The sequence below is a fragment of the Notechis scutatus genome, chromosome 3, assembly GCF_049901735.1.
Source record: "Notechis scutatus isolate UNSWTSFEM ecotype Mainland chromosome 3, rNotScu1.2, whole genome shotgun sequence".
Taxonomy (NCBI): domain Eukaryota; kingdom Metazoa; phylum Chordata; class Lepidosauria; order Squamata; family Elapidae; genus Notechis; species Notechis scutatus.
In genome coordinates this window covers 207,173,500-207,195,407 of record NC_142011.1, presented here as the reverse complement: position 1 = coordinate 207,195,407, position 21,908 = coordinate 207,173,500, and the positions used below count along the sequence as shown (strand labels likewise).

The window sequence follows — 21,908 nt, the reverse complement described above, 5'->3', positions numbered from 1 at the left end:
AGAGAGAAACACAGACAGAGAGAAGTAAGGAGAGAGAGAGAGAGAGAGAAAAGGTAGAGAGTGGGGAGAGGAAGGAAAAAGAAAGAGAGAAAGGGTAGAGAGAGGGGGAAGATGGAGAGAGGGAGAAGGAAAGAGAGAAGGAGAGAGAGACGGGAGGCAGCAGTGGTGGGATTCAAATTTTTTTACTACCGGTTCTGTGGGTTTGGCAGGATACTGGAAACTCTCCAGTCAAGAGGTGGGATTTGCCAGTTCTCAGAACTACTCAAAATTTCCGCTACCAGTTCTTCAGAACTGGTCAGAACCAGCTGAATTCCACCTCTGGGAGGGAGGGAGAGAAGGGGAGAGAGGGAGAGGGGAACGGATGATCAAGACAGACACGTGGACAGGGAAAGAGAGGATGGAGAGGGAAAGAGGGAGGAAGGGAGGGAGAGAGAGACAGGGAGAAAGGGATTTGAAGGGGGAGAGAGAGAAGGAGGGAGGGGAAAGACAGAGGAAGGGAGGGGAGGGAGAGAAAGTGGGGTTGAGAAGGAGAGCAGGGGAGAGAGAGGGAGAAGAGAGGGAGGGAGGAAGAGAGAAAGGGAGGGAGGGAGAAGGGATTGGGAGAGGGAAGGAGAAAGGAAGGTGTGGGGAAGAAAGGGGGAAGAGTGTGAAGGTGAAAAAGAAAGAGGGAGGGAAGGGAAAGATGGAAGGGAGGGAGAAGGAGGGAGAAGGAAAGAGAGGAAGAGGTGGAGGGAGGGAGGAAGAAAGAGAGAAAGACAGAATGAGACAAGGAGAGAAGAACACTCAATAACAAGCAAGCACTTTGCTGGATTGGGCCACGGCTCCAACTTTGTCTAGCATTGAAGTGTGGACTAGAAGAAGTCAAAAGTCTCCAACCTTGGCAACTTTAAGATTTGTGGACTTCAACTCTCATAATTCCCCAGCCAGCAAAGCTGGCTGAGGAATTCTGGGAGTTGAAGTCCACAAGTCTTAAAATTATCAAGGTTGGTGACCCCTGGACTAGAATCTGGTTGTAAAGGTCCTACACAAGAGGTGGAGAACATCCGTTTCCCATTCTTGTTCCCTTACAAACAAGTCCTTCACACAGAGGCTCCAAGCAGGGCCGTAAACAGCGTAAAATTCATTGGACGACTATCTTGCTTAGCGATGTTGGGCTCAATTGTCGTCGTAAGTTGAGGATTACTGGTAGACATAGGTAGTTGACATCCAACATATTTGTACAAGAAACCTTACAGAAACAGAATAACAAAATAACAGAGTTGGAAGGGACCTTGAAGGTCCTCTAATCCAACCCCCTGCTCAGGCAGGAGACCCTATACCATTTCAGACAAGTGGCTGTCCAATCTCTCTCTTTCTCTCTCCCCCTCCCTCCCTCCCTCCCTCCCTCCCTCCCTCCCTCCCTCTCTCTCTCTCTCTCTCTCTCTCTCTCTCTCTCTCTCTCTCAATCTCTTCTTAAAGACTTTCAGTGTTGGAGCATTATTTACAACTTCTGGACGCAGGTTGTTCCACTGGTTCACTGTTCTCACTGTTAGGAAATCCCTCCTTAGTTCTAGGTTGCTTCTCTCCTTGATTAGTTTCTATCCATTCTTTCTTGTCTGGCCTTCAGGTGCTTTGGAAAATAGGTTGAACCTTTCCTCTTTTTTGTAGCAGCCGCTTAGATATTGAAGGACTGCTATCATGTCCTCTCTAGTCCTTTTTTTCTCTAGACTGGCCATGCTCAATGCCTGCAACCATTCTTCATCAAGCTTATTCTCCAAGGCACCCGAAAGGCCAAACAAGGAACAATGGATGGAAACTGATCAAGGAGAGAAGCAACCTGGAAATAAGGAGGAATTTTCAGACAGTGAGAACAATCAACTGATGGAACAGAAGTTGCCTTCGGAAGTTGTGGGAGCTTCATCCCTGGAGGCTTTCAAGAAGAGACTGGACTGCCATTTGTCAGAAATGGTGTAGGGTGTCCTGCTTAGGTGAGGGGTTGGACTAGATGACCCAAAAGGTCCCTTCCAACTCTGATTGTCTGTATCCGTATCAATCATCCTGGTTGCTCTTCTCTGCCTTCTTTCTAGAGTCTCAACATCTTTCTATAGTGTGGCGACAAAAACTAGATGCAGTCCTCTAGGTGTGGTCTTACTAAGGCTTTATAGAGTGGTATTAGTACCTCCCTTGATCTTGATTGTATCCCTCTGTTGATGCAATTTAGGATTGAATTGGCTTTTTTTGGCGGCTGCTGCTGCACACTGCTGGCTTATATTTAATTGGTTGTCCAAGATCCCTCTCACAGTTCCTGCTATTAAGAAGTCTGGTTTCACCCAGTCTATATGTGTCCTTTTGGCTTTTCTTGCCTAAGACTTTTCTCTACATTGAATTTCACTTTGTTCATCATCTTGGTTGCTCTTCTCTGCACTCTTTCCAGAGTCTCAACATCTTTTTACCAGTGGTGGGATTCAAATTATTTTTTTTTACTACTGGTTCTGTGGGCGTGGCTTGGTGGGCATGGCTTGGTGGGCAAGGCAGAGGGAAAAATACTGCAAAACCCAATTCCCTCTCCATCCTACTAACCTGCTTTCCAGCTCCGTTCTCCTGTGCAGGGCAACCAAAGAAGACCCAGCCGATCAGCTTGGACTCAATAGGAGGCAGAGAATAGATGGGGTTGGCAGAGTCAGTCAGAGGAGGTATTTGCTGGTTTTCTGAACTACTCAAAATTTCCACGACCAGTTCTGCAGAACTGTTCGGAACCTGCTGAATATCACCTCTGCTTTTTACCCTGTAAAATAGAATTTGTTTTCAGAGGGAAGGAAGAAGGCACCAACTCGCATGGAGAGTTCATGAATCTGAACTCAATCTCTCAAAGGGGAAGCTAAATTGGGAGCCTTCATAACCGTCAAACACAAGGAGGAGGTGGACAGGAAGTGACCTTCTTCCATTTTAATTTTCATTTAATTGATTGCCAAGGCCAAGAAGAACCAAACTGAGCTGGGGAGAAAAAAAATATATCTCGCCAGTGGAGGGAAGAAAAAAAAAACCACAGAAAGCTCCTGGCATTCTCCTTTGCATCTGGTTGCCACAGCAACCAGACCTGGGTATATCCGAAATTGGAAAGGGCACAGAAACAAAACAGTTTGAGCATCCCGGTACGATGATGTAACACCATTGGTGACTTCCCAGTTCACCAACCTCTTATGTTCAGGGCTATTTATGAAGGACAGACTTGTCAGAGATGGAAAAAAACTGGATCTTCTAAATACATAATTAAATAACTTGAGTTCGAAGGTACCTTGGAGGTCTTCTAGTCCAAGTAGGAGATTCAGACAAATGCTTGTCCAATGTCTTCTTAAAATCCACCAGTGATGGAGGTCTCATAACTTCTACAGGGAAGCTATTCCATTATTTAATTGCTGTCACCATTAGGAAATTTCTCCTTAGTTCTAAGTTGCTTCTCTCCTTGTTTAGTTTCCACCCATTGCTTCTTGTCCTGCCTTCAGGTGCCTTGGAGCTTGACTCCCTCTTCTTTGTGGCAGCCCTTAACATATTAGAACATATTAACATATTTCCCCTAGACGTTGTTGTTAGTTGCGAAGTCGTGTCTGACCCCTCGTGGCCCCATGGACAATGTTCATTCAGGCCTTCCTGTCCTCTACCATCTTCTGGAGTCCATTTAAGCTCACGCCGACTGCTTCCGTGACTCCATCTAGCCATCTCATTCTCTGCCGTCCGCTTCTTCTTTTGCCCTCAATCATTCCCAGCATTAGGCTCTTCTCCAGCGAGTCCTTCCTTCTCATGAGGTGGCCAAAGTCTTTTGAGTTTCATCTTCAGGATCTGGCCTTCTAAAGAGCAGTCAAGGTTGATCTCCTCTAGGACTGACCAGTTGGATCATCTAAACTAAATATACCCAATTCCTGCAGCCATTCTTCATAAGTTTTCACCAGGGGTGGGATTCTACCCGTTCGCACCTATTCGCTAGAACCGGTTGCTAACCTTCTAAGCAGTTCGGAGAACCGGTTGTTAGAAGAAATTACTTGCCTAATCCTGTAAGGAAGGCAGGAAGGAAACATTCTGGTGTTGCTTACAGAAACTGCCTCTCCATTAACCCTTATTACATTCTTGGCAGGATTAGACTTTCTGTCTCAGGAACATCTCTGGAGTTTTTTTCCCCTCCTTTGCTGGTACTTTGCTTGTGTGGAGTGACCATTCAAAGTTACAATGGCACCAAAAAAAGTGACTTATGACCATTTTTCACACTTAGGACTGTTGCAGCATTCCCACAGTCACGAGAAGCCAGGCAATGAGATGCGTGCCTCGATGTGAGTGATATTGAGTTGGCCACCCCCAGCCATTAACATGACCACCAAGCCATGTCCACCCAGTCACATGACCACCAAGCCACGCCCATCACCTAAGCCACGCCCACAGAACCGGTTGTTAAAACATTTGAATCCCACCCCTGGTTTTCGCCCTTCCAAAACCCTTCTGCATGTCTCCATCCATATCCGCTGGAAAAGTGAGAACCATCACCTCACCAGCCCCACTTACCTTTCTGAAATGGGTAGAAAATGGGCAGAGACGGTGACTCAGTCTCTTCTCCAGGGAAGAAGGGGTCGAGCTATTCTCCAAAGCACCTGAGGGCAAGACATGAAGCGACAGGTGGAATATTATAAAAGAAACTTCCAACCTGGAGTTTCTAAGGAGAAATTTCCTAACAGTGAGAACAATTAATCAGCCTCCAGAAGCTGGAGGTGCTCCATCACTGGAGGTTTTTCAAGAAGAGACCGAACAGCCATTTGTCTGGAATGGTTTAAGGCAGGGGTGTCCAACCTTGGCAACTTTAAGACTTGTGGACTTCAACTCCCAGAATTCCTCAGCCAAGTCTTAAAGTTGCCAAGGTTGGACATCCCTGGTTTAAGGTCTCCTGCTTAAGCAAGGAGTTGGTCTAGAAGACCTCCAAGGCCCCTTTCAACCGAATAGTCTATGTCAGGGGTGTCGAACTCGCATCGTCATGGTGGCGTCACATGACATATTGGGACTTTCTCTAGCACGTGATGCATCCGGCCTGCGGGCCACGAGTTTGACACCCCTGTTCTAATGTTTCTGATCTCCTTGGGTTGCATCAAACATCTGGGGATGACATCGCAAGGACAGGAGAGGCTGGGATTTGTTCATCATTTATTTTTAAAAAGGGGAACGCAGGGAGGAAGGAAGGGAGGGAGAGCGGTGGGGAGGAGGACAGGAGAAAGGAAGGAAGGAAGGAAGGAAGGAAGGAAGGAAGGAAGGAAGGAAGGAAGGAAGGAAGGAAGGAAGGAAGGAAGGAGGAGTAGGGAAGGAGAGGAGGGAGGAAGGGAAAAGGGGAAATTCAGAAAGTTTCAATTTCCAAAAACTTCCTGTTCCCATGCCCCCACCCCTTGTTTTTTTAGGAGGAGTAAAACATGTCAAAAACAACAGCACCCTAATATAGCATATTGCTGAAAGATAAAACCAAGCCACTTTGCCCCCAGATTTTTAGCACCATGTGGCTCTCCGTTGACCCGTGTCCTGTCCTGCCCCTCCCTTTAAACATGGCCACTCATGTGGAGTGGCAGCATCACAGCTTTAGTTGAGCAAGTGGGTTGGATGCTGTATGCAGGAAACGTGTCGAACGTGGATGGAAGTTGCTGCAAACAAAGCACTGATATAAAGCATTTTTTTAATAAAAAACAAAAAACTGTGTTTTCTTTGTGTTTACAGAAAATATGGTTTTCCAGACTGCCAGGGTTAGTGGAAAGTTGAAGTAGTATTTCTTTAAAACCTGCCTTATGGCAATTGCCTCACCTGGATTAGATGAATCATCCTGCGGGATTATTTTCCTAGTCTGGTTTTTGGTGCATTTTTTGGGGTGGAAATGAGAATGTAGTTGCAGTGAAACAACTAGCAGAATAATAGAGTTGTAAGAGACCTTGGAAGTCCAACCTCTTGGCTCAGGCAGGAGATCCTGTACCATTCCAGACAAATGGTTGTCCAGTCTCTTCTTAAAAACCTCTCGTGCTGGAGCATTCACAACTTCTGGAGGTAGACCATTCACCCTCTCTCATTCATTGGCCTAATATGGCCCATAATGGCCCAGAGTCACTCAGATTGCATGAAATGACCTGTCTTTGGGCCAATCTCCAGGAGAGGGTGAGTTCTAGTCCCATCTTGGGCATGAAAGCTAGCTGGGTGACTTTGGGCCAATGACCAGGAGAAAGTGAGTTCTAGTCCCATTTTAGGCATGAAAGCGATCTGAGTGACGTTGGGCCAACCCACTGGGAGAAGGAGAATTCTAGTGCTATGTAAGGCATAAAAGCAATCTGAGTGACATAGGGCCAATCCATCGGGTGAAGGAGAGTTCTAGTCCCGTTTTAGCCATGAAAGCAATCAAAGTGACTTTGGTCCAATCACCGGGAGAGGGTGAGGTGAGTTCTAGTCCATCTTAGGCATGAAAGTGATGTGAGTGACGTTGGGCCAATCCACTGGGAAAAGGAGAGTTCTAGTCCTATTTTAGGCATGAAAGCAATCTGAGTGACTTTGGGCCAATCACCAGGAGAGAGTGTTCTAGTCCCTGCTTAGGGAGGAAAAACAACCTGGGTGACTTTGGGTCAATTACCAGGAGACTGTAAATTCTAGGGCCACCTTAACCATGAAAGCCGCTGGGTGAGTTTGGACGAGCTTCTGTCTGTTCGCTCAACCCACCTCACAGGTTGCTGCAAGTAGGGAAAATCGGAGGAGGAGATATATTGGATAGATCCCCTGCCTTGAATTATTTGTAAAAAGAATAAAGGCAGGATACAAACAAACCAATGATCTCTCCTAGAATACATTCACAGGCTGATTTTTCAATGTCCTAACAGAATAGAATAGAATAGAATAGAATAGAATAGAATAGAATAGAATAGAATAGAATAGAATAGAATAGAATAGAACAGAACAGAATAGAATAGAATAGAATAGAATAGAATAGAATAGAATAGAATAGGATGAAGGGAAGGGAGAATGGAACAGAACGGAACAGAACGGAACAGAACAGAACAGAACAGAATAGGATGAAGGGAAGGGAGAATGGAATGGAATGGAATAACAGAGTTGGAAGGGACCTTGGAGGTCTTCTAGTCCAACTCCCTACTCAGACAGGAAACCCTATACCATTTCAGACAAATGTCTGTCCAATCTCTTCTCAAAAGCTTCCAGTGGTGGAGAATTCACAACTTCTGGAGGCAAGTTGTTCCACTGGTTGATTGTTCTAACTGTCAGGAAACTTTCTCCTTACTTCTCTTCCTTGATTAGTTTCCACCTGTTACTTCTTGTCCTGCAATTCAGGTGCATTCCCATAAGCCAGTTTCCTGCATGTATCTGCCTTCCTCCCTACTATCCACTGTAAGTACAATTAATCCTCGAGTTACAACCATTCATTTAGTGACTATTCGAAGTGACAATGGCACTGAAAACGACTCATGACTGTCATTTTCTGTGTTTTTCTCCTCCTTGGCCATCCAGCTTCCAGTTCTTCTCCTCTATCTGATTCTGTCTGCTCCTTTTTCCTTTTTTATTAGCACGGGCGTCTGAACGGTTGTCATGGTATTTTCATCAGCCAGGATATCCAAAAGGAATATCTTCTTTTCATTTTCTTCCTCCCCCTTAGAAAATACCAGGCGGCAAAATAGCCAGCTGGTAAATCACCACAACAGGAGGTAAGGATAGGGTAGGCAGAAGATTAGGTGCTCGTAAATCAAGGGAGAAGAGAGAATAACAGAGTTGAAAGGGTCCTTGGAGGTCATCTAGTCCAACCCCCTGCTCGAGCAGGAAAGTCTTCAGATGGCAGGCCACCCATAACTTCTGAAGGCAAGCCATTCCACTGGTTAATTAACGGAGTAGCAGAATAATAGAGTTGGAAGGGATCTTGGAGGTCATCTAGTCCAACCCCCTGCTCGAGCTGGAGAGTCTATACCATTTCAGACAAATGGCCATCCAGTCTCTTCTTGAAAGCCTCCAGGGATGGGCCAACCACAACTGGAGGCAAGCCATCCCACTGGTTAATTGTTCTAACCGCTAGGAAATTTCTCCTTAGTTCCCATCCATTGCTTCTTTTCTGCCTTCTGGTGCTTTGGCTGGATCTAGTCCAGGGGTCTTCAAACTTGATAGCTTTAAGGCTTGTGGACTTCAACTCCCAGGATTCCTCCTCCAGTCATGTTAGCTCAGGAATTCTGGGAGTTTGAAGTCCACAAATCTTAAACTTGCCAAGTTTGAAGACCCTTGTACAGGAAATGCATCACAGGAACAATAGAGATGAAACCTGGAGGGGCAATGTGATACAGGAAACCACTCCAATAGAGGGGAATGATAGAGCTGCATATAAGATAGAGCAGGGGTCTTCAAACTTGATAGCTTTAAGATTTGTGGACTTCAACTCCCAGGATTCCTCTTCCAGTCAAGTTAGCTCAGGAATTCTGGGAGTTGAAGTCCACAAGTCTTAAACTTGCCAAGTTTGAAGACCCTTGATCTAGTCTATCTATCCTATTTCTTTCTATCTATTCTACCTCTCTTTAACTACTCTATATATCTATTCTATCTATCTTTCTCTCTCTCCCCCTGTATCTATTCTACCTCTCTTTCTCTATGTATCTATTCCACGGGTCTTCAAACCTGACAGCTTTAAAACTTGTGGACTTCCAACTTCCAGAATTCCTCTTCCAGTCATGTTAGCTCAGAACAGCCATGCAAAATTAGGCATTCTCATAACATCTCCCTGCTCCTAATTTTTTTTGGGTGGGGGTGGGAGAGGAAGGAAGATTGAAAAGTATGAAAACATGCAAAAGGTTGCCCCCCTCCTCCAAAAAAAGTGAGATTTCAGAGGAGGTTAAGATAGAGTTCTTCAGATGACATCAGGAAAGCAAATTCCTCTGTGGAAAGCAAAGCTGGCTGTGAAAATCTAACCAAGCCAATAATATATATATATATATATATATATATATATATATATATATATATATATATATATATATATATATATATATATATATATACAGTATTTGCAGTTCAGGATTGAACTCTCTGAGCCCTTGCAGGTGTTTCATTACCCAGCCAGGTTACATCATCAGTGGTAGAAGGGAGTGGAGAAAAGAGGAGGAGGGTTACAGATTACAAATTAACAGTTAGAAGGGACCTTGTAGGTCATCTAGTCCAACTCCCCACCCAAGCGGGAGACCCTACACCATTTCTGACAGATGGCAGTCCAGTCACTTCTTCAAAGCCTCCATTTATGAAGCTCCCACAACTTCCGAATAGAATAGAATAGAATAGAATAGAATAGAATAGAATAGAATAGAATAGAATAGAATAGAATGAAGGGAAGGGAAGGGAGAATGGAATGGAATGGAATGGAATGGAACGGAACGGAACAGAACAGAACAGAACAGAACAGAATAGAATAGAACAGAATAGAATAGAATAGGATGAAGGGAAGAGAGAATGGAATGGAATGGAATGGAATGGAATGGAATAGAATAGAATAGAATAGAATAGAATAGAATAGAATAGAATAGAATAGAATAGAATAGAATAGAATAGAATAGAATAGGATGAAGGGAAGGGAGAATGGAATGGAATGGAATGGAATGGAATGGAATAGAATAGAATAGAATAGAATAGAATAGAATAGAATAGAATAGAATAGAATAGAATAGAATAGAATAGAATAGAATGAAGGGAAGGGAGAATGGAATGGAATGGAATGGAATGGAACGGAACGGAACAGAACAGAACAGAACAGAATAGAATAGAACATTTCTGACAGATGGCAGTCCAGTCACTTCTTCAAAGCCTCCATTTATGAAGCTCCCACAACTTCCGAATAGAATAGAATAGAATAGAATAGAATAGAATAGAATAGAATAGAATAGAATAGAATAGAATAGAATAGAATGAAGGGAAGGGAAGGGAGAATGGAATGGAATGGAATGGAATGGAACGGAACGGAACAGAACAGAACAGAACAGAACAGAATAGAATAGAACAGAATAGAATAGAATAGGATGAAGGGAAGAGAAGGGAGTGGAGAAAAGAGGAGGAGGGTTACAGATTACAAATTAACAGTTAGAAGGGACCTTGTAGGTCATCTAGTCCAACTCCCCACCCAAGCGGGAGACCCTACACCATTTCTGACAGATGGCAGTCCAGTCACTTCTTCAAAGCCTCCATTTATGAAGCTCCCACAACTTCCGAAGGCAACTTCTGTTCCATGGGTTGATTGCTCTCACTGTCAGAAAGTTTCTCCTTATTTCCAGGTTGAATCTCTCCTTGGTCAGTTTCCATCCATTCAGTTTCCATCCATCCAGTTTCCATTCTTCTCCTTGTTCAGTTTCCATGGAGGAGGAGGAGGAGGAGGAGGAGGAGGAGGAGGAGGAGGAGGAGGAGGAGGAGGAGGAGGAGGAGGAGGAAGAGAGAGAGACAGAGAGAGACAGAGACCTGGTACAAGAAGTTGATGACACATCATTCTTCTCTGCCTCTCAGGGAGCGCTGTTGGAGGTTTATGTAATGGGGATTAAATGCCAAGTACCTCCCTTTAACCAAAGGCATGATTGGCAGGTTTTGTCAGGGCTGAAGTTTCCTGATTTAAATTAGCATCAGGAGCCAAGCTGTGGCATCTGCCCTCTCAGATGCTTCTCTTGAGGTTGTGCCCTCTGTTTTTATGCTTGGGGGAAAAAAATATGGGAGAAACAATATAGGAGATATTGCATGCAAGAATGGAAGACAATGACTGAATAGCTCAAAACTGCCTGTTGAAATATATTAGGAGAAGCGAGATGTTATGACAATGCCTATTTTTACACGGCTCTTCTGGGAAATTGTCTCCTCAAGGAATCATTATAGAACAGCTTATCCTTGCAAATTAAACTCTGACCTCGCCTTGCTTATCGTATCCTATAGATAGATAGATAGATAGATAGATAGATAGATAGATAGATAGATAGATAGATATAGATATAGATATAGATATAGATATAGATATAGATATAGATATAGATATAGATATAGATATAGAGACAGACAGACAGACAGACACACACACACACACACACTGGAGGGGGTAGTGAGCATGTAAGGTAAACAGTTAAATGTAGGGTCTTTAGTGCTCTCAAGTTTGGGTTTCTTGCAGACATTTCATTACCCAGCTAGATAACATCATCAGTGCTAGAAGGGAGTGAGAGCCACTCCCACTAACTCTGTTGGGCTGTCACTTGTATATCAACCAAGAGCAAATCCCGCTGCCTTCTACCACTGATGATATTACCTAGTTGGGTAATGAAACATCTGCAAAAATGCAACCAAACTCAGAGAGCACTAAGGATTCCACAATCCCCTTTCTCCCCTCCCCCTCTTTCTCCTCCTCCTCCTCCTCTCCATAAACCTCACTCCCATCTAGTACTGATAATGTTATCTAGTTGGGTAAAGAAATGTCAGCAAATAAACAACCAAGCTCAGAAAGCATCAAGGACTCCACAGCCGCCCTCCTCCTCCTCCTCCTCCTCCTCCTCCTCCTCCTCCTCCTCCTCCTCCTCCTCCTCCTCCTCCTCCTCCTCCTCCTCCTCCTCCTCCTCCTCCTCCTCCTCCTCCTCTTCTTCCTCCTCTCCACAAACCTCACTCCTTTCTAGCACTGATGATGTTACCTAGCTGGGTAATGAAACATCTGCAAAAATACAACCAAGCTCAAAAAGTACGAAGTATCATTGCAATGCCCCCCACTCCTCCTCCCTCACCTCTAGCATTGATGATGTTACCTAGCTGGATAATGAAATGTCTGCAAGAAAACTCCTAGACAGAGAGAGCACTACATTTAACTATTTGCATTACATGCTCACTCCCCCTTCGAGACCCTGCTGCACATGTGTGTGTATGTGTATACACATACACACATATTTTATACACATATACATATGTACACACACACATACATACATATACACATGCACATACACACACATACATACATATACACACACACATACACACACACACACATATACAAGCTGTTTTATAATGCTTCCTTGAAGAGACAATCCCCAGAACAGCCATGTTAAAAATAGGCATTGTCATAACATCTCGCTACTCCTAATGTATTTCAACAGGCAGCTTCGAGCAGTTCAATCATTGTCTTCCCTTCTTGCATGCTCTATAACCTATATTGTTTTATATTTTCCCCCCTCCCCAAGCAGAAAACAGGAGGCACAACCTCAAGAGAAGCACCCGAGAGGCCAGATGCCATAGCTCGGCTCCCAACGCTAATTTAAATTGGGGGACTTCAGCCCTGACCAAACCCTGCCAATCACACCTTCGGTTAACGGGGGTGTCTTGGCATTTAATCCCCCCCGTTACATAAACCTCCAACCTCTGCCTCCCTGAGAGGCAGAGAAACAACGGTGTGTCACCAATGTCTTGTCATGCCGGGTCTCCATCAGGGATGACAAGTTGGGGGTTCCGGAGGGGAACCTCTTTCGCTGCCTTTGTAGAAAAGGGAAATCTCTTCATCTGCCTTGGTTACATAAAAACCCTTCCCCGGTTTCCTTTTATGGACCGCTTCCTGATTCCCATAACAAGCTCCAGGAACAAGTTGTGAGTGAGCTTCAGCTGCGACGATGTCGGGTGGGCGGGACGTGCCGCGACAAAGCAACCCATTCAAGGGCTTAGCGCTGGGAAACCGTGGCGATGGGCGGGGTTGATGAGTTGGGGACCCCGGGTGAGAAGGGGGGGTGACCCCTTCTGACCCTCCCCGTGGTTCAGGAAGTCCCCCCCCCTCATCTGTGGGAAGGATGGGTTCCTTTTTGAGCCCATAGGCCTCCGTCCCTCCTCCCTGGGACACCTGTTCCTCATCGTCCCGTAGAGAAGATGCTGGGACTCAAACATCCACCTCTTATTTGGAGAAGCTTATTCTGATCTCTCTGTTCAGATCTGGGAGTGTCGCCCAAGGGGAAGGGTTTTGCAATTCATGGTGTAGGGGAATCCATCCTTAAACTGTGTCCAGTGGGGCAGTGACACTCCTCGGCTTAATCTCCCCGCTTTGTCAAGAGAGGGATTTCATAAGGACCTAGCTGATTAGGGGATGAATAAGCCCTTTCTCTGCCCTTGAGCTGGGGCTGTGGGAGGGGGAGAGAGAGAGAGAGAGAAGGAGGATGCCAGGGAGAGAGAGAGAGGGGGCGGGGAGGGATAAAAGAGAGAGAGAGGAAAGGTAAAGGGGATTACTCATCCAGCTCTCCAACTGTCTCTCAAAACCTTTCGAGCGCTTCTCGCCCCAAGTCTGGAGGTGTGCACGAGGGGGTGGCAAAGCTGAACAGGAGGGGGAAGCCGAGAAATTTGCCAGAAGCTGTGTTTTCCCCTGAATCTCTTTCTCCTCCAATCAGAGGCAGGTTGCCGATGAGCAAAGAGGCCTGGCTACACCCACGTACGGAGCTGTGTGCCGTATAAGTATGGGTCTCCGTCGGAGAGAGCGGCAGAGCAGAGACAGAGCAACCGAAGAGGCACTCTCTGTTTTTTTCCAACTCCCGGAGGAAAGAGAACCAAACTCTCCTTAGCTCAGAGTTCTCAGGACGGTCTGGAATCCAGGGAGAAGCTGCACCAGCAACGGAGAAGTGGCCTTCCACCTGTCAAGAGAGACCTGACGGATCTGCTTAGGAATTAAAGCCTTCTAGGCAAGGAGGAGGAAGAAGAAGTCAAGGCTGGGAAGAATTTTCCTGGTCTGCTTTGTGGACTTTTGCTTCAACGCCAAGTGGAGTTGGACCACCACGCTTTTTCTGGGGTGACCTCTGAATTCAGTTGTATCTTGTGCTTTAGAAGAAGGCAAGTCAGCTTTCCGGGCAGAGTGGTTTGGAAAAAGAATTGTTGGGGTGGAAGCGTACTGCGGCTTTAGCAGAGATGATGCAGGTGGACAACTTCAACCATGGGAGCCTCCATTCTTGTCAGGGTCATCGCGGGATGGCCAACCACAAGCCCAACGTCATCCTTCAGATAGGGAAGTGCAGGGCTGAGATGTTAGACCACGTGAGGAGAACCCACCGGCACCTCCTGACTGAGGTGTCCAAACAGGTGGAGCGAGAGCTGAAAAGCCTCCAGAAATCGGTAGGGAAACTGGAGAACAATCTGGAAGACCACGTTCCTTCAGCTGCGGAGAACCAGAGGTGGAAAAAATCCATCAAGGCTTGCCTGGCTAGATGCCAGGAGACCATAGGTCACCTGGAGAGGTGGGTCAAGAGGGAGATTAATGTCTGGAAGGAAGTATTTTTCCGCTTGGAGAAATGGGCTGACCGGTTGGAATCTGGTGGGGGGAAATACTACCCTAGTGACCAAAGCAGACAAACTGTCTCGGTAGGAGTAGGGGCCCCGGAAATCCAACCCAGGAAAGAGGAGATTTACGATTATGCCTTAGACATGAGTCAGATGTATGCCCTGACCCCTCCTCCAATGGGGGAAGACCCTAATGTGCCTCAGTCCCACGACTCCTACCAGTGGATCACTGTTTCAGAAGATACCCCACCTTCCCCAGTCCAGATTTTTGAGGATCCCAAGGAATTCCTGACTCATCTGGAGGACTATCTGAAGCAGGTGGGCGGGACGGAAGATTATTGGCTCTCGCAGATCCAGAACCATATGAATGGCCCTGCCAAAAAGTGGTGGGAGTACAAGCAGGACTCGGTCAAGAACTGGCTGGAGTTTAAGAAAGAGTTCCTCCAATACAGCGAGGGTACTCTGACCAGGGATGCCATCAAACAGGAACTGGATCTCCCCCAGAAAGATGGGGAGCCCCTTGACCAGTTCCTCTGGCGCAAAAGGGACTTGTACCAGACCCTCTACATAGATGCTGAGGAGGAGGAGGTCATTGAGTATGTCGTAGGGACCCTCCAGCCCAAACTCAAGCGTTTCCTTAGCCACCCCTACCCCAAAACTTTAGAGCAGCTGATCCAACGGGGCAAGGAAGTTGAGGGCAACCTAGATCATTCTGAGGAGCCCAGTCCCCAGAGGTCCCCCAAACACCAGTTAAGAGGATCGTTGGAAAGTTTGCCGCCTTCTTCTACTGCCAGCCCTGTTGCTAGTGATGAGACTCATCCAGATGTCTCCGCTCCACCAGTCACAGTGATCTGAGCCCAGAAATCAAGGCGCAAGAAACACAGGTGGGAACTATCAGCTTCATCTTCAGCAGGTTGGTTTCCATTCAGTGGGTGCCTTGGGCTACCCTGATGATTCTGAGATCTCAGCTCAGTAGCTGGTTGGAGATGATTGGCTTTTTCTTCTGGGATCCCATGTGGAGAACATAGCAAGCTTGAATCATCTGGTGTGCTTCAAGCTGGAAGGTTGGTAGCTGAGTTTGAGGATGGCTTTCTAAAAGCAAAGATTGAACTATGTTACCAAGGTAGGAAATCCTTCTTTTGGGGGCAGAGACAACTGTATCACCTTGTGGGGGTTGACTCCCTAGGGATTTAAACAGACACTCTCACAGAAGGTCCTTCTAGCATTAGTTCCATGCGTCAACATGCTTTTCCTTCCAGACATCCCCTCATCCTTCCAGGTAGCTGTTGAGAGATGACTTCTGTTTATCTCTGCATTAGCCAATGGATTTACTTGCTTTCTAGGAAGTTTCTATTTTTTATAACTTCTTCGACATCTTTTAGACTGAGCTCCGAAACACGTTGGAAAGCAAGTTTCAGGTTGTCCTGGCAGAACTTCAACTGAAAATTCCAGCCAACACTTGAAGCTCTGTTGTTTTGGCCTCAGTTTCGATCCTCAGGTGGGTCTCTGGATTCTCTCTGACCTGATTTTTTTTAAGGTCCTTCAGCTCCAGAAAAGCCATTAGTAGACACACTTTCCACCTTTCCTTCTCTAAATCCAAGCTGTTGAGATAGATGGATTCATGCCCTCTAATTTCTTGTTTCGTTCATGAGGGCGATAAGCAGAGTTCTAGTGAAGAGAGAGATTCTTAAGAAAGATCTAAGGGGGTTCAGAAAAAGAAAGAAGTGGTTGGAGGGGGGCATAGACTACAAGAAGGGAAAAAAATGTGGCACGGACACAGCTGAATTTACAACTTAACCCCTCTACAAGAATGTCTACTAAAGTTGTACTAGCTTTTGCTAGTTGAAAAAAAAAAAAGGACTGCATTTTCAGTGATGGGGATTACCTTACCCAAGGTGTAAAGACCCTTGAACGGAAGCTTTTTAGCTGAGCCTCACTTGATGATCAAATAAGAACCAAAGTAGGAAGAAGATCAGCAATGTTGAGAGTCTGATGCTGTTGAAGAAAGGAAAGAGAAGTGAAACCAAAGTTCATATCATGGGCAGTTGGCTCTTTCTGGCCAACATTGACATGCAAACGACGAGATTCAAGAGCAGCTGTGAAAAGTCTTGCTGGGAACCGTGGGGAGGTGTGACTCCTTCCCATAAGCTAGAGGTAAGTAACAACCTCTTGACTTTTTGTCTTTACCAAGTTTAACGATGTAGTTGTAGATGATGACAACTTGGGCTAGTTTAGGCTGGTTTCACACCGCACATGAAGTAAATATGGTTTTGGGGTCTTGGTGGTTTAGCAGGTCCTCATGTTAAGGCACAATGTGGTTGGGACCTAGCATGAGCACCAGAACACCTGTCAGGTTGGGCTTTTCAGGTGTCAACAAAAATTTAGGGATTTGATTTCTGACATGAATTTTCTCCTCGCCTTGTTCCTGCCAGCAGCCCAAAGTCTTTTTCCGAATGGAAGGAACAGTCAAAATTATATTTTGCTCCTCTGAAAAAGAAGAGGAATCGCAATTGGCTTGAATGGAAAGAAATCCCTTTCCCAACTGCTGTGCATAAACATTTCTTTATCTCTGAGAGCAAACTGGCCGAGGGACTTTTGTGTAGATGAAAACAATCCAATCAGAGCTTACCGGGGGGGAAAGAAATGAATATCTAGTATAAAGGATGATTTGCTGAAGCAACTTTAGCTCACACTTCATGCGTCTGCTTCTGTTACAGTGACTCATTCGAAACTGGCTAGGAGTTCAGCACTTCCTGAATCGCATGTGGAGCAGAGATGGAGAAACTGTTCTACAAAAGCCCAGCAAGCAACAGAGTTGAATGGAGGTCATCTTCCCCAAACTACTGCTGCTCTTGGAGGACGAGCGCCTGAAGAAGGAGAAGGTAATATGAGTTCTTGGCCAGATGGATAAATTCCTTTGCCTGCTCTCAGCTAACCTCCAGATATGTCTATGGAGGTTCTCAGTCCTCCAGGTCATGGTTATCAAGGTTGTTTTTTTTCAAGAGGCAACTGGACTTCCTGGTTTTTGTTTTTTTCCTTTGAAGACATTTTGCATCTCCTCCAAGAAGCTTTTTCAGCTCTGACTGGATGGTGGGGAATGGAAGGAATGATGTTCCTTGCAGATAGCTGGTCATTTGCCTTCTTTTTAGAGAAATGTTGAGGCCACTTAGAGGTTTATCTGCGTCCTCAGGGTCACCAGGTTTGAACAAGGTCTCAGAGAGGCCATCTGTGGTCCAAATTGAACAGCCCTCTCTCAACAGAGAGGGAGGGATACGGCCTCATCTATCTCCAATCTACAATATAGACCTTTTAGCAGTTCCAAGAAGGCTCCATACCCATTTGCGCCACTTGGGTGGCCCCAGAGGACACAGATAAACCTCCAAGTGGTCTCAATGGGTCTTTAAACTTCCAGGTGGCCTCAATGACCCTCTAAAAGGATGCAAATGACCAGCTGTCTGCAAAGAGTATAAATCCTTCCATTCCCAACCACCCAGTCAGTCAGAACTGAAGAAGCTTCTTGGTAGGAGAAGTGAAACATCTTCAAAGAAAAACCAGAAAGTCCCATTGCCTCTTGAAAAGAGCACCTTCGGAATAACCTCCAGATAGAAGTTTTGAATTTTCCTGTTAATTTATATAGATAGACCTCCTTCTAAACTGGGAAGGAGAAGTTTAAATTCCCAATTTCAGAGCACACTTTGGGAAAGAGGTGCTGGAAATATTTCTTTGGGGCTTCCCTAAAGAGGCAAGAATCAAGAATATCCTGTTTCAGATAGGTCCTACTTCAAATAGGTCCTATCACTCTCCAGAGTTTTTCCTGCATCATATGGAAATGATAGGAAACATTGTACCCCTAATTCCAGATTTGGGTTGGGAATTCCCCAACCTCTTCCCATTGGCCATGTCGGCTTGGATAGACCCCCAACCATGAGGAAACCCACTACCATAATTCTCCAAATCACTTTTTTTTTAGCACTTTTCTTCCCATTTTATTATCCTGTCTCCTAATCACCATTCTCTCTCTTTTTATTATTATAGGGAGTTGTTTTCTTTTGTTGTGGGTGACACGGCTCCTGAACTCTTCAACGGCTTTAGCTTTTGCATGCAGAAGTGGTGTTCTTTGAGGAACTGAAATAGCAACGTCAGCATCTCAGGATGGGCTGCTACCAAGAAAGCAGAGAAAATGCATGGAAGAAGCTCTACAAGAAGCAAAGGCCAGCAAAGAGACATTCAAGGGACTTAGCAGGGACATTCATCCGTTATTCAGATGGCCTCATTCCAAGTTATGACCATGTGAATGTTGTGACGGAGGGTCGGGGAGGGGAAAAATTGTGGAGGATTTTGGTGGAGGACTTCAACCAGAGTGCCAAAATCTCTGGAACTGAGAGAACATCCTTTCTAAAGTGCCACTCTTCATTTTCCTGTCATCTATGTGGCTCATGAAGATGTTGTAAAAAAACAAAACTGGAGGATAAATGTTAAAACAAACAAACAAACCTTTGGAGTCAAAGTTATTTGGTTAAACAATGTTAGGTTCTATAATTAGGAGCTTGACGACCATGTATGACAAACGGGGCAATCCAACTTTCTCCACTAGCCAGCAGAGTAAGGAATGCAATATTTCTTCCATTTCTTGAGCCTACTAAGAAGTGTAAAATGTACACACCATTGCATACAATGGACATTTATCAGAACTTTTTTTTGATGTTCAAAGAAGATTTGCTTCACATTCCACCTGTCAAACAGGTTGGATTGGAGATAGGTATAGATTATTATTGTATATTACTATTTTCATCATGGCATTGGGTCTCCTATCCTTGGGTAGGAGTGACTTCCCACGAATGTATGTTTACGTGCCAAATTTGATCGTATCATCAAATTCGGTGCCATGGTTACTTGATCCGTTCAGAGCTGAATGCAATGTTAGCCTTCAAATAAATGATGATTGTTGTATTAAAAATACCCTGTTCCTGAGTCACCACAGAAGGCCAATGGTAGACTTTCAGAAGGTCTATCATGCCTACGTAGACTTTCAACACCTGCTTCTTTAGCTTCACAAGCAACTGTGTAATAATGCTTCTGGGGTTACCAGAGAAGCTTTTGAAGGGAATCCATGGATTTTGGATTGCTTCTAATGAATTGCTCTTCTTTATGGATCATTGTTTCTCACTAAGAGAGTTGATGCTCTTATTCTCTGTTAAGGAGAACCTGGGAAAGATCTACCAGACCAAGCAGATCGTCATATCTGTTGTGCAATATTAATCCATTAGATCTGCTCTTGACTTTTGATCTGTTTCTTTTGTGTTAAACTACTGGAACTGGTCTGTTCAAAGAAAGCCATGAAGAAGAAGATGGGTCCACCACTGCCTTATGAGCTATGGTTTTGATACATGGGCTTGGGAACCCCGTGCTTTCTCGGGCGCTTAAGTCACTTGACTTTGTTCCAGTTGTATGATGTTTCTTCTACCTTATCACATTGGTGGTGAATCTTATGAGGCTGTGTCAGCCAATTAACATTAGAAGAAGAAGAGAAACAAAAGCCAGCATTCCCCACATGTAAAAGGATTGTAGTGAAACCAGTTCATTGTGTGTTTGTAGATTTCTACAATAAAACATTGTGTAATAATTGCTTAAAACAATGCAGCTTGACTTCTCTCATTCGTTGATTCCATTCCTTGTTTCTCCTGCCCAAAATCTCTCTATCTCTCTATCTCTCTATCTCTCTATCTCTCTATCTCTCTATCTCTCTCTCTATCTATCTATCTATCTATCTATCTATCTATCTATCTATCTATCTCTATCTCACACACAGAGAGAGAGAGAGAGAGAGAGAGAGAGAGAGAGAGAGAGATAAAAATGAAGGTTCCACTAAATTGATTTATTACTAAAAAGCCTATGCCCAGGAATCTTCTGACATAATAGTCAGCATGTGCTTAGAGTTAGATAAGGTTGAATGGCACTCAAGGAGGGTTGGACTTAGTTTGCTTGTGCCTACATAGGGATTCTAGGCTGATACCCTCTTTCACTCCTCCTCCGGGTTCTGCCGTTTCTTCTATACATGGGATATTACCAATTTTCCTTTCACTGTATCCCTGGATAGCTTTATTGATTTATTCTTATGAGAAAGGTCAATAATCCTTGCCTTACAATAATTCATTCAGTGACGGTTTGAAGTTACAATGGCACTGGGAAAAGTGACTTTATGACCATTTATCACACTTACAACTGTTGCAGCACCCCTGTGGTCACATGATCCAAATTCAAAGGCTTATCAGCCAGCTCCTATTTATGACTTTTGCCCTGGCTTTTCTATTGAAGTTCTCCTATGAAATGAGAAACGGAAACTTTTTTTCTCAAGGGCAGGATTTTCTTAGGAAGGGCAGAGATGTTGCTAAAGAGGCTTTCAAGAAGAGCGTGGACAACCATTGGTCTGAAACGGTCTAGGGTCTCCTGTTTGAGCAGGGGGTTGGACTAGAAGTCCTCCAAGGTCCCTTCCAACTTTTGTTATTCTGTTAATTAATCAATGGAACGGCTTGCCTCCCAAAGCTGTGGATGCCCCATCACTGGAGGCTATTTTAAGAAGAGATTGGACAGCCATGTGTCTGAAATGGTCCAGGGTTCCCCGCTGAGCAGGGAGAGGGTTGGACTGGATGACCTCCAAGGTCCCTTGCAGCTCTGTTCCTCTGGTTAAAAATCCCCCCTCCCCGTGAGTTCCTTTTTATGAGGTTTCAGAGAAATGTGGGAAGCCAGGAAGAGGATAACCAACCAAACAAACAAACAAACAAACAAACAAACAAACCCAAAAAGCAGATATTTTACATCTGCCAGCGGAATGAAAGAAACACAAGAAGATCATATTTTTCGTAAAATTTTAATAATGTGCTGGCAGAAGGGGCATGCACCAGATCCTGTTCATTAAGGAATTCCAGTGGAGGCATATTGCTGCTGTGGCCATTGGAACATTGTCCCTCCCCCACTTGAGATGAGGTCTCCATCCACCTTCTTGGTTCTCTGAAAGAGCCTAAGGCCAACTTCTGTCAACTGGCCTGGGGCACCAGTGGGACAGTGTCATTCTGAAGTTGGTCAAAAGACTAAGGTCATCTCCTCCCCATCTCCTCCCCATCTCCTCCCCATGTGTATCTTCCTCACTTTGCGGGGGGCCAGCCAGGAGTGGGATTTGGGGGTTCTCTGAACTGCCCAGAATCTTAGCTGGGGGGGTCTCCCGAACCCCTGCAAACCCCCTGCAAATCCCCTGCAGTGTCTGAAGTACTGCCGTCTAACCACTGCGCCACCGTGGCTCAGTGCAGGAAGTAGACCTGGCTTAATGTCAAAGCTCTGACTAATGAACCCAACCCATTCAGCCAACTCTGAAACTTTCGCCTTTCTCAAGGGCTGCTTCGTTGAGTACATCATTTCGGCATGAATGAAGAACAAACCAGCTCTGACTATTTCCTGCGAATTAAAAAAATAGATAATCCCCTCCCTCGTCGTGACAGGTCACACGGTCCAATTAGGTGTTTGGCTGTCTCCTTGGTAACCTCTTCTAGTTTCTGTCCAGCACCTGTTGAGATGACCTCGGGAGTAGGTTGCTACGGGTTCACCTGGGTTTGGGCAGACCTATAGTTAATGTTATG

The 21,908-nt window shown here is 45.1% G+C and overlaps 1 protein-coding gene across 1 annotated transcript; it reads left to right on the top strand.

Moving 5' to 3' along the window:
• Positions 1-13,529: 13,529 nt before the first annotated feature.
• ARC (activity regulated cytoskeleton associated protein) lies at positions 13,530-19,913 on the top strand. The gene is made up of 3 exons (XM_087958897.1): positions 13,530-16,431; positions 16,995-17,159; positions 18,313-19,913. Exon 1 carries the CDS (start codon positions 13,909-13,911, stop codon positions 15,130-15,132), a length of 1,224 nt encoding a protein of 407 aa, XP_087815023.1. The 5' UTR covers positions 13,530-13,908; the 3' UTR covers positions 15,133-16,431; positions 16,995-17,159; positions 18,313-19,913.
• Positions 19,914-21,908: the final 1,995 nt, after the last annotated feature.

What these genes read in the sequence shown, in the direction of transcription:
- ARC (XM_087958897.1), top strand. Translation starts at nt 13,909, where the DNA reads ATGATGCAGGTGGACAACTTCAACCATGGGAGCCTCCATTCTTGTCAG.